Source organism: Phodopus roborovskii, unplaced genomic scaffold (assembly GCF_943737965.1).
Source record: "Phodopus roborovskii unplaced genomic scaffold, PHOROB, whole genome shotgun sequence".
Classification (NCBI taxonomy): domain Eukaryota; kingdom Metazoa; phylum Chordata; class Mammalia; order Rodentia; family Cricetidae; genus Phodopus; species Phodopus roborovskii.
Window position 1 is genome coordinate 17,570,605 of NW_026126447.1, and position 15,771 is coordinate 17,586,375.

The 15,771-nt window shown below is 35.6% G+C and overlaps 1 protein-coding gene across 1 annotated transcript in view; it reads left to right on the plus strand.

Annotated features, from left to right (window-relative positions):
* Ccdc171 (coiled-coil domain containing 171) overlaps positions 1–15,771 on the plus strand; it is a 283,728-nt gene that overhangs the window by 112,449 nt on the left and 155,508 nt on the right. The window contains exons 15-18 of the mRNA XM_051188124.1: positions 763–1,267; positions 2,050–2,166; positions 13,457–13,683; positions 13,973–14,155. Of these exons, the coding sequence (XP_051044081.1) occupies positions 763–1,267; positions 2,050–2,166; positions 13,457–13,683; positions 13,973–14,155 (1,032 nt within the window). The remainder of the gene's footprint in view (positions 1–762; positions 1,268–2,049; positions 2,167–13,456; positions 13,684–13,972; positions 14,156–15,771) is intronic.

Consider the following 15,771-nt stretch of genomic DNA (forward strand, 5'->3'; position numbering starts at 1 on the left):
AAACAACTTTTTTCTTTACCTCCACAAACCATAATGATTGCATATAAGATCTCATAGATGGCCAGTTTATTTCTAGTTTCTAAAATGTGGTTCTTTCAGTTAATGTTTATTTTTGGTTTCAAGTTAAAATGGAAATCTAAGAATGGGAATTAGGGAAAGAGGATTAGAGAGCTGCTGAGGCCCAGCTCACCCCTGCCCATTCCTCCTGCTGTAGGGCTGCTGTGTGCTGTCCTGCTGGGAAGTTAGAAGCTGAGACAAGAGCTTATATTCAGCACCAGTCTCTGCTTGTCAGAAACGACAGGCTGTTGATTAATTGCTGTTTCTTACATCATTAATTTAACTCTGTTTATTTTGGCAACAGTAATATCTTTTACTATAAAACCCACCCAGTTTTTGGTGTAGTTCCTGTTTAAGAGGAAATAATAATTATTGGGGAGTGGAAAGGAGAAAATAAGCCCAGAAAGCATATTTCCCTTTCTACATATGTGTATTCATATGCAAGTACACAGGAAATTTGTGAAATACTTGCAAATTTATGTGTTATGGCTTATGGAAAGTTTCTGTGTAAGAGATTTTTGAGGTCTGTGTGCACGTTCTGATCTAAGCTGTCTGGCCCACGGTTGCCCATTTGGATATTTTATAACACAGATCTTTTGAAGGGAACTAGTAGTTTCAGCCAAAGTATATTTCTTTGTATTAATGAAAATTAGTAAAATGCTTCTTTGTTCTAAGATTATATGTGTGATTTGACTTCTTTTATAGAAATTTCAAGAAATTGCAGAAAAAAACATGGAAAAATTGAACCGTATTGAAAACTCACATGAACAACTGGTTCTTGAGAATTCACATTTCAAAAGCGCATTGGCCAAGACTCAGAGGGAACAGACGTGCTTGCTGGCAGCATGTGCACTGATGGCCGGTGCATTGTATCCCCTCTATAGCAGGTCCTGTGCCTTGTCCACACAGAGAGACTTTCTCCAGGAGCAATTCAATGGCTTGGAATTGTTCAAACTGGAAATTAGAACTCTAGCCCAGGCACTGGCAGCAGTAGACGAAAAGAAACAAGAAGAAGCCAAACTAAAGAAAAAACCATTTAAAGGACTGACTCGTGTGTTCCGGAAAGGTGCAATTGCAATTTTGGCAGCAAACAGACTCAAGAGGTTGGGCCAATCTTGTGCCTCTCTTTTTACCTGGATGGAAAGTTGTAAAGAAGGCATAGGCATGCTGGTGTGTACAGGAGAGCCCAAAGACAAGCATAAATTTCCAAGTAAGATAATTTGTGCTTTTAAAAAAAATCTAAGTTTGTATGTAAGTGAAATAAATGTGCATGTGGTCGGCTATTATACAAAACCTTCAAAGAGTTATGTAATATGTCAAATCATGTAACATGGTCCAGTTTATCTTCAGATGTATATGTGTATAAATCCTTGATTTTTTGTAAACTGATATTGAGAAACAAATATATATAATTTCAATATTGTCTAACTTTATTATGTTTGAATTATCTTTTTTTTAAAGGTCTAGTGGAGAGTTTATACATCAGTTTTTCAATTGTGACAACCCCAAAAAAAGAACCTTAAAAATTACCAGAATCAGTTATTCATGCTTTCAGTATGAAAGCAGAATAAAATGATGAGAGTTAAAAACATCTTGAAAACTTGTTTAAAAATGAGGCAAATATTAATTTCCAGCTGACATTTCTTTGGAGTGTTTTACTATTTTTAAGGAAATAGTAGATTTAGTTGTTAACTTTTTAAAATTCATGCCTGTGGATCAACCCCAAGGCTAACTTGCATGAAACAAGTGCTCGGCCGTTGTACCCACGACCCTTAGCAGCTGCTAAGAATCAGGGTGTTGTAACACAACCAAAACTAAAGGAAATGCTTGTTATTTGATGTTAGGTTAGTCAGATGTAACTAGATTTTCCGTAGTAGAGAACACTAGGCATACAATGTCTGATTTACTTAAGTTGCTGATCGCTGCTATGAAATTTAAGTGTGGATTTGAATAACTTGTAGCGTTTCATGATGGGTCCTTACACTTCTGCAGAACATCAAAGGGAGCAGTTACGTTGTGTACAAGCACTCACTTGGTTCACCAGTTCCGACCTTTTTGCTGCGATTGTCAGTTCTATGGCTGAGCTGCAAGAAGTCATCAGTAAAACCGGTATGATCACTTTTTATGTCTATGCAAAGGATACTTAAAAAAATGCCCAGAAATCCCTTACAGTACAAATGTTAATACATACATTGTCTTGGAGGAAAATACATCTGTTTTTTTTTTTAATTTTGTCTTTTTTATTTAGCCACACATTGAATCTGTATTTAATGATACAGTAAATGAAAGTAAATTTTGATGACAAACTTTGTCTTTATTTATAAAGGAACCCAAATGGCATTTTTTTTTTTTTTTTTTTTTTTTTTTGGCAAAAGTACCTATCCCACTCTTACCCCTTTGTGATTTGTTTTTCCTATGAAAGGCACACCATTAGTTTTCTCTTTTTCATTTACTTTTAATTTTAACTTTTTAAATGGGTGTGAATGTCTTGCCTCCATAGATATACAATCTATGCACCGTGTGTGTTCCTGGTGCCAGCAGGGGCCAGAACAGGGTGTTGGATCCTCTGGAACTGTTACAGACAGTTGTGAGCCACTATGTGAGTGCTGGGAATTAATCCAGGGTCCTTGGAAAGAGCAGCCAGTGCTCTTAACCCCTGAGCTGTCTCTCCAGCCCAAAGTTCCCTCTTTTTAGAGTAATGGAGACACTGTTACTTGGTTTTGGTTTTCTGGCCTTAAGTTTCAGAAGCTTGAGCAATAATAGCCAGGGGAAAATGCCACATCTCATTTGATGATACATGCATTTTTGAAATTTGTTTCCTTTGACTCAGGTTGTGTATTTTTATGTGCATGTGTGTGTAGGGAAGGTGTAATGGTGTTTCTAAGCTGTAAGAAATGTTGCCATACTCTGAGTGAGCTGTACCACAGCCTGGTCATCGTCCTTGTGATGCATTAGCAATAACATTGGTGTGACCTGACCTGCTAAGGCTTCCCTGTTAGGGACGTATAAGCACAGAGGGATGATAATGCGAGATATAATTAAAATTTTAAAGATAGGTCAATATAAATGAGAATAATTTCATTAAAATTTCACGTCTAAACCTAGACTTTTCTCTTCAGGAGCTATGATTCTCAGATTATTTTTAAGTGTAGCCAAGATGTTGGTAATCTGAAAGCATATTTATGCATTAGCAGAGCATTAGCATGCTGTGTTTGAAGTAGAAATAAAGTTAAAATTTTAATTATTTAAAAAGATTAAGTGAAAACATGACATTAAGCACATACATATAATTTTAGATATATAAAAATATGATTTCTTCAGGTTGTTTCAAACAAAATTAAATGAGGAATTTTGGTTTTATAGTTTTGCTTTTTATTCAAAACAAAAATGTATGTTTTTGATAGAACATAATAATAGTGTTTGGATTTAGTGTAATAAATAGATGTGATAGCCACATTATCTTAAAATTAATTTTTAAAAGTTATTCATTGAGTTTCACTATGGCAAATTCATGCATATATGAAATTATACTTTGATGTTATTTCCCTTTCTGTCTTTCCTAACATTTCCCGTACCCTGTTTTGCTGGTCCCTTTCCTTTTCTCAAATCAATAAGAGAAAAAGACAGTATTTGTCCATTGTTGATGGGCTATCTAAGCTTAGTTAATTGCTTATCTGTAGTGACCAGTGGAGCAGTAACATGGATGTATAAGCATCTTTATGGTGTAGCTCCATCACTCAGTCGTCCTATTTTTAGTTCTTTGAGAACTTCCACCCTGAACTCCATGGCGAGTGTATCAATTTGTATTTCCAACAACATATAAAGGCTCCTCTTTCCCACATCCTTTCCAGGATTTGTTGTATTCTGCTTTCTTAAAGATAGCCACTGTGCTCTGGCTGAGATAGACTCTCACATTGGTTTTAATTCACATTTCCCTTGATGGCTAAAGACAGTGAATACGTTTTTCCAGTTCCTATAGGCCATTTGTATTTCTATTGAGAACTGTCTATTCAGATCATCAATGCATTTAATGGTGGTTAATTTTACAGTACTTCATACATTCTAGATATTAACTCACTATCTGTTTATAATTGACAAAGACGTTTTCTATGAGCTGTCTACTCTGGTGATTGTTTTCTTTGCCAAACAATAGGTTGTTATTGTAAGTAATCCAGTTGATCAAAATTATCTTTTTTTTTCTTTTTTGTTACTGGAATACTTTTCAGAAAACCTTTCCTTCTGTTTAGAATTTGAAATGTTTTACAGATTTTTCCCTCTGCTAGTTTCTAAGCTTCAGGTCTTATAGTAAAGTCTTTGATTCTTTTTTTTGTTTGTTTAAATTTGAAACAAGCTTGTTTTACATGTCAATCCCAGTTCCCACACCCTCCCCTCCTCCCTGATACCCCCACCAATTCCCATCCTATCCCCTTTCTGCTCCCCAGGGAGGGTGAGGCCTTTCATGGGAAGTCTTCAAAGTCTGTCATATCATTTGGAATAGGGCCTAGGCCCTCCCCCATGTGTCTATTCTGAGGGAGTATCCCTCTTCTATGATTTTTGTTGAGTACTATTTCTGCACCTTTGAGTTGGGTTTCTTCACCTTCTTCTATTTCTATTATTTGTTGGTTTGATCTTTTCACAGTGCCCTATATTTCCTGGATATTTTGTGTTAGGGAGTTGCTGGACTTAAGATTTTCTTTGGTTGATGAATCTATTTCTCCTAGTGTATCTTCAACACCTGAGAGTTTCTCTTCCATCACTTGTCTTCTGTTATGCTTGCATCTGTAGTTCCTGATCGTTTACCCTGTTTTTCTATTTCCAGCATTCTCTCAGACTGTTTTATTTATTTATTTATTTTTTAAATTGTCTCTGTTTCAGCTTTCAAACCTTGCACTGTTTGAATTGTTTTTTGTAATTTTTGGTTTGTCTTTTCTTTCACTTTTTTTTTTTTTAAAGGATTTTCTCATTTCCTCTTTGAGAATCTCTATCACCTTCATGAAGTTGTCTTTAGGATTGTTCTCTTCTGCTTCATCTATGTTAGGATGTTAAGGTCTTGCTGGTGAGGAGTCCCTAGACTCTGGGGGTGTCATATTGATCTTTCTGTTGTTGACTGGGTTCTTATACTGTCATCTACCCCTATCCCTTCTTCCAGTGCGTACCAGTGGGGGTCTCTCCCTCTCCTTTTGGTTATGGTACCAAGGTTCTCTTCTGGTGGGTGCAAGCAGGTCCAATACTCCCATGGCTGTCCTCTTCCAGTGGGCGGAGGTGGAACTAGGGTGCTGGCAGACTCTGGATGGGCTGGTCTGTTGGGACGGGTTACCCCGTGTGCAGTCCCCAGTCCTGAGGAGGCTCTGAGCAGGGCACCGGAAGGCAGGCTTCTCCTTCCGTAGGTGGAGGTGGGACCAGGACACTGGCAGTCTCTGGACAGGCCAGTCCATGTGTGATCCATACTTTTTGTGCAAGGCGAAAGATATGAATCTAGTTTTAGTTTTCCAAATGTGGAAATTCCTTTCCCCAGCACCATTGTTGAGGAGGCTGTGTTCTCTTCAATGTATGTTTTGAAATAGTGTAAAAAACCAGGTGGCTAGGCTGTGTGGGCTTATATCTGGGTCTTCTGCTCTATTGCTCTGTCTGTTTTTATGTCCGCACCATGCTGTTTTGTTACTGGATCTCTGTAGTGTAGTTAGGATTAGGTATTGTGTTGCCTCCTGTATTACCTTTTCTGTTTAGGAGTGTTTTGGCTATTCTTGGTTTTCTGTGTTTCAATATAAAAGTTAAAGTTGTGTATTATGGTTTTAGAAGATAATATAATTGGACTTTTGGTGGATTTTGCTTCCTGGCTTGCGTGGCATAAATTGTTTTGCTCCACCAGGCTCCCATGCTATAGTGTAATCACATTTCTGAAATCTTTCTTCACTTTAGTTGTTTCTGTCAGGTATTTTCATTGCAGCGACAGGAAAACTAATGCAGAACAATAGAAGAATTTTTTCCAAACATAATGAGGGATTAATACATTTTTATGCATTTTCATTCTTAAGTGTATTCAAATAGAAACATAGATATTTTACTAGAGAAAAATAAACATTTTCAGATAGTTAAAGGTAAATGGTTTTCATGGAATTATGAGTGTAATAAATGTAATTAAAGTGTTGACAGCTAATATAGCCATGTTTATGATGAAATGAATATATTTAAGTTTTTGCATTTTAATTTTATGTGTATGGGTGTTTTGCCTGTGTGTATGTCTGTGCATCATGTGTTCAGTGCCCATGAAAGCCGTAAGAGGGACCAGATCCCGTAAGTCTGGGGTTATAGTCAGTTGTGATCCCCACATGAGCTCTGGGAATCAAACCTGGGACCTCTGGAAAAGCAGTCAGGATTTAGTTCTCAGCATCCTTGCTGGGCCGCTCACAGCTCCAGTTTTAGGGGATCCAGCACCCTTTCTGGTCTCTGCAGGCACCTACACCCATGTGCATATACTCACAAGCAGAAATATCCATGTACCTAGTTAAAAAATAAACCCTATCCTACATTCCAAACAGCTGGACAAAACAGCCCTACAGACTACAGCTAGGATATCTGAATCTTCTTCGAATCCCCCAAGACAGCGCCCCTTACCAGCAGGAAGTAGTTTGGAAAGAACGACGCCCAAATTCCCAAATATTGTGTATAAATGTTTGTTTTCATTTAATTGGACTTTGTTATATAAAATTAAATAAAAAAATAAATAATAAAAATAAATAAATAAATAAATAAAAATCTGTGCCAAATTGAAAGCAAAAAAAAAAAAAAACCCTAAACAAAGAATTTACAAAAATAATACCACAGAACATCTTATTTGATATTTACCCTATAAGTGGGATTAAATTGTAGTTTTCTCCTTTTACCATGAAAGTAGTGTAAACATTAGTAAAAACTTATACACACATCTCTGTACACTTAAGGTACACATTATTAGTTTTATAGGCTAAAATTGGTGGAGTTTACTTTAAGGGAGACAGCATTTTAGATGTAAATACGACTTCTGATACCAGCTGTGTGGTGCTGGGACAAATTATTTAAAGTTATGCACTGTGTGCCTGGTGCTGCAGGCCCGTATTCTCAGTTTCTGAGATCAGAGATTCAAAGCTAGCCTTGATTACACACTGAGTTCAAGGCCATCCTGGTTTACTTAGTGAGACTTTGAAAATAAAAAGTTAAAAAATTCTGTGTTTAAACTCAGTCGCTTCTAACATACAAGGGGCCTTAGGTTCAATCCCCAGTATGACAAAAGATGCAGCCAGAAAAGAAAAGGAAATTGTGTCAGTTTCTTTATGTATAAAATAGGGATGGTTGTATGACATTTCTCATAGAGTACTTTAGCAGACTGAGTACACTACTGAAATACTTGAATGAAATGGTCTTTATCTTCTTTTGGCTTTGCTTAGGAAAATATTTTATTCATTATTAGTGCATCAATAATAATAGAGAAATTTATAAAAACTTGAAGTAAAAATGTATTGGTTTAAAATTTCAGGGCAATTTTCAGGTTACATACAGTTTTAACTCTAATTTTTAAAGATTTATGTATTTTAGGTGTATGAATGATTTGTCTACATGTATGTAGGTACACCACATGTGTGCTGGTACCTCATAAGTTAGAAGAGGGCTTCTTGTTCCCCTGATATTAGAGTTACAGATGGTTGTGAGCCACTGTAGGTGCTAGGAACAAAATTCGGGTCTTCTGCAGGAGCAGCAAGAAGTCTTAATGGCTGAGCCATCTCTCCAGGCCCAGTTTTAACACTTTAAGAGATAGTTTTCGGGCTGGAAAGATGGTTAAGTGGGTAAAGCACTTGCTCTGCAAGCATAAGGACTGGAGTCTGGATCTCCAACACCCATGTAAAGGCTGAGTAGGTATAATGGCCTGCCTGTAACACCAGTGCTCGAGAGCAAGTTTGCTAGTTAGAATAGCCAAGTGAGACGTCAGCCTCTGACTGCCATGTGTGTGTACACATGTGCATATGTACAAACATGCAACCATGTACACATGTACACAAACATGCAACCGTGTACACACATGAGTGGAAAGGAGAGGTGGTTTTATTTTAATTAGTATGTAAAGATTAAGAGGAAATTACTTTTTCTAATAAAATCATATTGTATATTTGGGGCTGCCACAGTTCTGCTGTCTTTGTAATTTATGGAAGGCCCACTTAAAGCACTGTAATCAAATTGGTTATTTTCTCTCTTCTAAGCAATAGGAAGTCTAGAGATCTATAAAAATCCAGAGTGTGTTTCTAGTCTGCCATCCTTATCATCTTCACATTGGTTCTTGACCAATCTACAGGATTTTGTTTGCTCAGAGGAAAGGTAAAATATGAAAGCATTCATATATTATTGGAGTAACAATGATGAGCTGCTTTGGAACAGAGTTTTGTGGTTTCTCAAAATATTGGCATTGGCCTATATTATAATCTAGTCATTCTAATATATGTATATATTTAAGAGAAATGAAGGCATGCATCTATATAGAGGTGTGAGCATAAATCCTCACAGCACTAATAATAGTAAAAAGAAATGTGAACGCAAATTGAAATATCCCTAGTCAATAAGTGGACAGACACACACATGAAATTGATTAGGCCACAAGAAAGGAGACACTGGTCTATGCCGCAAGAAGGAAGACCCTTGACATCATGAGTCAAAGAAGTCACTCACTGTAACCACACATCATCTTATCTGTTAATTTCAAGTGTGCAGAGTAGGAAAATTGACAGACAGAAAGGAGATTACTAAAACCACTCAGGAATATTTATTTTAATGCTCATATATTTTCTTATGTGTTCTTCCAGACTTTCCATACTTCCTCTTTCTTCTCTCTCCTCCCTTCTTTCAGTGCTGGGATCACACCCAGGTCCTGTGCATTTGAGGTAAGCATTCTGCCCCTGAGCCACTTTTAGCTATTCCTCCCCTTTAAGATCTTTCTGAAACTTTAAACCACTTTAAGCATCAGGATTGTAGATTGACAGCATCACTGTGACTGCTTTCTGTCCAGCCCCAGGAAATCTGTGTTCTTGTATGCCAACATAAAGTAGTACTTTTTAATTGTGTTAAATAACCATGTTGCCTGTGTTTATTCTTGGGTTAAAGAAAATTCAATTAGTGATTCTTTTTAAAAGTTGGGCATTTAGAATGCATTCTGAATTTTACATAAGCTATCTTCTAGAAGAGAGAATGTGCTCTTGACTGTGGTTGAACATTGGCTAAGAATTTGGTGTCTAAGTGTGTGCTGTTATATGCTATTTATGTGACTCTGCCCCCTTTTCAGTCTTAACATTCTCATGTGTAACTTCTGGCTGTGCCAGGCAGTTTCTATGTCAACTTCATACAATCTAAACTCATCTGAGAGGAGAGAGACTCAATTAAGAAAATGGCTCTGTAAGATCAGGCTATAGGCAAGCCTGTAAGTAGGGCATTTTTGTAATCAGTGATTGATAGGGGAGGGCCCAGCCCATTGTGGGTAGTTCCATCCCTGGGCTGGTGATCCTGGGTTCTATAAGAAAGCGGGCTAAGCAAGTCATGTGAACAAGCCAGTAAGCAGCTCCTCTCCATGGTCTCTGCATCAGCTCCTGCCTCAGTTTCCTGCCCTGTGTGAGTTCCTGACCTCTCTGTTTTTGATGATGAACTGTTATATGGAACTGTGAGTGAAATAAACCCTTTCTTCTCAAGTTGCTTTTGGTCATGGTGTTTCATTACATCAATAGAAACCCTAACTAAGACATGGGCTAATAGGTGCTTCTAGCTAATGTTTATTAGAGAAAAAAGTAACTTGTGTAGACATATCTTCTGAATATGCAAATGTCCATTGTTTTATCTCTTTCTTGTATACTAATGTTTTTCCTGTATACTGATTTTATTTTTTTTTCACAAAACCAGAAGTTTAATAATGAGAACTTGAAGTCACATTTTAGATAGTACTTATAGTGACCACTACTTTCATAAACTTTGATGATGTATTCATAGGCCATGGGCAGAGACCCCAGTTTTTATGTTGCCTCTATAAATACTGGAAAGGTGGCAACCTTTTTGCTTTTGTGATAGTGTTTACCCACTTGAGATAAATTACCTCTTCTAGATATCCAAATGGTGTGCCCTGCAAGAGATCATTTACCTCAAACAGGGGAGGATGCTACTTTCATCGAAGGGCTGAAATATCAATCATTATGGGAATAGAACATAGGTAGCCAAATGTTTTGGTACCACTGCTCTAAAACAAAAATTTAAAGATAGAAACAAATGTATTTGATTTGATTTCTGCACATATCTCTGAATATACCTAAGAGTATATGGTCACAGGTAGAATGTCAGTAGGTGTTATTACACATCTTCTCTATAATTAAATCTCAATTGCCTTGGAGTTAGATGACTCAAACACACCCTTGCTAATAAGTTGCTCCTCAATTTACTTTCTATTGGATGCTTTGGCAAACTTTGTGGAAATCATAGCTTAAAAAGGCCTAACTCAGAAGCCTAATTATGGTCATGTCAAGATTGGAGTTTCATATTTGGAAGGTCACAACAGTGAGAACTTGTATTTCTGTTAATAAGAATTTATTGCTGTATATTAAAAAAAAACTAAGACTTTAGTCAGCCTGGTTTTACATGCCTGTGGTACCAGCAACTATAAAACATAAACAGGAGGATTCCAGAGCAAGCCTGGTCTACATAGAAATTTCTAGTTCAGCCTGGACTATAGTGTGATACCTCATTTAAAATACAATGTTAAATTAGTAGCATTACTGGAATTATTAACATTGCTCATCATTGATGCTTTTATGCACGTTATTGTTAATTCATTATTACTCTTTGCTCACTCTTTCTGATTGGAAAAGCTTCATTTTAGAAAATTCGTTGTAGACTTCTAGTTTTCCAATACAGTGGTTGTATTTTTAGTAGCAATAGATTTCTGTAATATTTTCTAAAGACTTCTCGTTTTACTGCATGCAGCGTCATGGACATTCATATCTGTACTTTGCTCTGACAAATAAAGATCAAGCTGCTTTACTTGCTGCAGCTGAAGGACAGGACTCCTGAAGTCACTCCCTGTCCACTCCAGAAGACCCACAACCTTCATGGTTAGAATTGCTAGGCCAATTGGCTGTTTAGAAATATGTTTTGAAGATTTATTTGTGGTTGTGAAAGCATGCCTCTTCTATTGGTAATAGTAATTTTGTAACCTGTGATCTACTTCTTTATAAAGGTCACAGTATTTAAGTTGGGAAAATGACTAGCAAAATCCTTTAACATAAAAATATTATACATACATTTTAAAATGAGACAAGTAAACAAGAGGATTTCTAGTGACTTTTGTTCTCTGTCATGCAAATAAATATGTAATTCTGGCACTATAGTATCTTTTCCTCTTTTATTATGAAATTGTATTCCATATGATAATGTGAGCTCTTTTGAAAAAAATGCTTCTTAAAACATAAATTATTTAGTGTTCTGACTGTAGTTCATGATGATCATCACTCAGGAACTTGGAATGTGTCTTTTCCCAACTTCTTAAAAATTCAGAAGAATGCTTTGTGGAATTGAATTGTCATTTAATTTTCTCTTTCTTAGTGGTTATTGTCTACCAAACACATTTCAGTGATACAGCTAAAAAAAACCCACTGTATTATAATTTAGTTAGTTGAATTTTTATTTTAAAGCTCTTTTTATTGAAAATGTTATTTTTATATTACTTAAAAATTTAAAATCATATTTTATATTTGCTTAAAAAGTAATTTTGATATAAAATAAAAATTAATATTACTTTCTCTTGGTGTTTTTGAATGCATTCTTGAGTTCAGTATTGTTGCAGCTGCTCTTCAATGAAAGTAAAATGGAATGTGATATATCCAACAAATATATAAAAATATCTATATAGTGGCATAGTGAAGATAGGACAGTTGGAAATGAAAGATGACAAATAAAAGAATACAGTGTAACTGGAGACACAGAATATGTATGTTTGATATTGAAATGATGTATGATATTGAATATTAGGAGAAATTAAATTTTATTGTTCTTTCACTGAACAGTGAATTATTTAATATGTTTTGCTTTTAGTTATTTGCCTAACTGTTCTACATTTTGTGCTAAATGCCATGTAATTGTGCTAGTAATTTTTTGTGATTCATTGCTTACTAAATGACTCATTATTAACAAAAAATTATGTATTTTAATTAAACTTTGTATGACCTTGTCCATGACATTCTTTGAGAGTATATCCATAACAAGTATCATATAGAATGAACATATATTACATATATTTTCAAAAGTCAATGCACTAACAACTAATAGAATAAAATTTATATGCACAATAATATACTTTTACTAAACTGGCAATTTTATTTTATGTATAACTCTGAAGCAGTATGATTTTCAAATTTTGACTGCTATGTGGCATATAAAATTTATCCTTCTATCCATACATTGAGGAGTAGAAGAAACAGTGTCTATAAGGGAGAATGCAGAGCATTAGGGAGGAAGTTCTTAATGCCGTAGGAGACCATTTTTTGCCCTCAGTGTTGTTTCATTTTGAACTGTATATTATCCCACAATTAACATAATACAATTTGATTTGATAACATTGCCCTTCTGATAGGAAGTCAAGATTTACATTAAACTCCCAGTAGTAGAGACTACTGAAATGTAGAATACACATTACTAGATTTGTACATGAAGACTCTTTTGGTGCTGGTCATTTCACACAGATAGCATTATAAGACAAGTAATGACAGGTTAAGACCTGCTTAAAATAGGGAAAATGAAATTACATAACTTTTGTGAAGTCATAAGTAGGTCTATTCACCATATCTGGAATATCAGTTAGTAGGAGGAGTAGTGACAGTTTTGTTTATCAACGTTAAGCACAGTTATTAATTACAGACCTGAGGGTCTGGTAGTAAGCAGGATGTGTAGCATTACTGGGACCCCCAAGCCTACTAGACACAGGGTGGTTACTGAAATCCCATGGGGAAATAAGTAAGTATAGTTGTATAATTTTAAATCTCCTGAACAAAGAAAATTGTGTTTTCTTGTCTGAGAATGTAAGAATTATGGCACCAAGGTCATAAGCGGTCATAATCATGAATAGAAACAAAATTTATATGAAGTTTTAGAAAAGTAAAGGGGAAGTGACTTTCTAGAGTGATGTTGTTCCCTGTGACGGTCAGGCTGTAAGTTCAGGAAGTTTCCTGTAGGAGTTCTGCTCAGTTGTGAGCCAAGCTGTGTTCAGCTCTTCATAGTAAAGCTTGATGGGGACGGGACTACAAATGCATGAGAACTATATAACTGAAAAATTCAACTGTGATCAGTAACACTGTAAAATTAACATGAGGCAACTCATATTTTGTGCTTTTCTTTTCCTTTGAAGATCCAAATTCCAGAATTTGTGGACATTTACTCATAGGTGCAGCCAAGAGTTCTTTTGCAAAACTAATGGATAAAATTAGTTTGGCAATGGAAAGCATACCTCTGCATAGCAGCCGAAGCATAACATATGTAGAGAAAGATTCCCTGGTTCAGAGGCTGGCCCGTGGACTTCACAAAGTGAACACGCTGGCCCTGAAATATGGTTTGCGTAGCCATATGCCCATTATGGTATGTGCTATTTCATTTAGTAGTGACTTTAGGATTTGTGGGTTAGAATGTGTATCAGACTCATTTATAGTTTAAATAAATTGCTTATGAATAATTTAGTTTCACATAAACCTTTAATAATAATAATTAAAGCTCCTTGACTAAGTTTACTTACTTGGTTTAGAAGTAGATAGTATTATTTTTTTATATAATGTTTGAGTTAAACTTAATTTAGTAAAATGCTCATTGCTATTGATTTTTTAGTAAACCCGTGGTTGATGTTTGTAAATGTACTCTTATTTAACGACAGAAAAGTACTGCATCATTACAAAAGCAAATACTTGGGTTTACACAAAGGCTGCATGCCACTGAAGTAGAACGCCGTTCGTTGCGCCTAGAGGTCACAGAGTATAAGCGGACCCTGAATGAAATGAAAAAGGAGCTTGACAAATCACAGAATCTGCAAATGCAATTAAATGAATTTAAGCATTCTGTAAGTAGATCTGCGTTAGTAAACTGGGGTTTGTGATATATCTATCTATATATTCTACTTTACAGTGGTGGTTTGGTTATTGAAATCCCTTCAATAGGACTGCTTTGTTTTAAAACCCTCAGTTATTTACTTTTCCATTTTATTTTTATTGAAATAGATTATTTTTTGTACAATATATTATGACTAGTTTCCCTCCCCCCAACTCCTCTTAGATTATCTCTGTTTTCCCCTCCCATGCAATTCTGCACCCTCCTTTCTCTCTTTCACTAGAAAACAGGCCATCTAAAAAAAATAACAAAAACAAACTAGAACAGGGAAAAACAAACAAACATGCAGAAAAAACAAATGAGCCACAGAAAAAGTACAAGAAAAAAATCTATAGACACAGAGACACCCATGTTTGTACACACAGGAATCCTATGAAAATACAACACCAGAAACTATGATATATATGTAAAGGACTTGTAAGGTTAAAACAAAAACAAAAACAAAAAAAACTCCAAAAATGTCATTGAATTAGTTTTATTTTGGCTATCTACTGCCAGGCATGGATCCTGTCCTTAAGAGTGGATTATATACCCTGAATTTTTTCATTTTATTTTACTAACTAATTAATTAATGTATTAGTTTATTATCATTGTATGTATGTATGTGTGTGTGTGTGTATTGGTGGTGTATGTACATGCATGCTCATGTGTATGTTTGTACCACAGCATGAGTGTGGAAGCTAGAGGACAACTTTTAGCAATTGGTTCTCTCTTCTGCTTGGGTTCTGGGAATCAGCCTGAAGCTGTCAGGCTTGCATGGCAACAACTGTTTTTACCTGCCAACCTGTCTTATTTTTCCCAGATTGCCATTTTGAAGCATGTGTTTTTATTTTAATTAAAACTTGTATTTGTCCAACTGATACAGGCATGTGATTAGCAAAGCTATTTCCTAAAAGGTATATGATGAAATGTGACTGTTTAGAATTGCTTTTACCTGGAAACTTCCCTTTTAAAATGCCTCCTATTGGGAAGCCTGCTCTTTGTAGAGGAGACAAAAGTCTCTTATATCTTGAATAATTTTTGTCCTTATACTTTTGCACTATTATAATTTGAATATTGATATTGGATTATTTAGTGATATTTTAGCATTATATAATACTCATGCTATAAAGTTATCCTCAAATTTAATTGAATCAAAGCTTTCTCTTTCTGTCAGAAAATTGAGAGATGAAGAGCTTCATTAAAATGGCCATGCAGTTATTTAAGAGTCACAGCTTTCCTGCTGTGAAAGGGGATGTGAAGTAGATTCGGGTAATTCAGCAAACATCATGCAACCTGATTTGAATTGTTTTAAAAAAGAAACTAAGAATGGCAGAATAAAAATCTTGCTTCACTGTATATACCTACAAAATATAAATTTTGATGATTACAGTGGCTGTGAAAAAATACAAGGTAGCATGAGAGTGAATTGTGGGTAGGAGCAGCTAGAGAGGACATGGGGCCAGAGAGATCTAAGCAATAACACAATAAACACAGATTCAGGCAATTGTTCCAATACTTATATGGTCATTTGAGTATTTTTCCATAGTCATAATCTCTACTAAAAGTTTTTTTAAATTTGGAATCTGG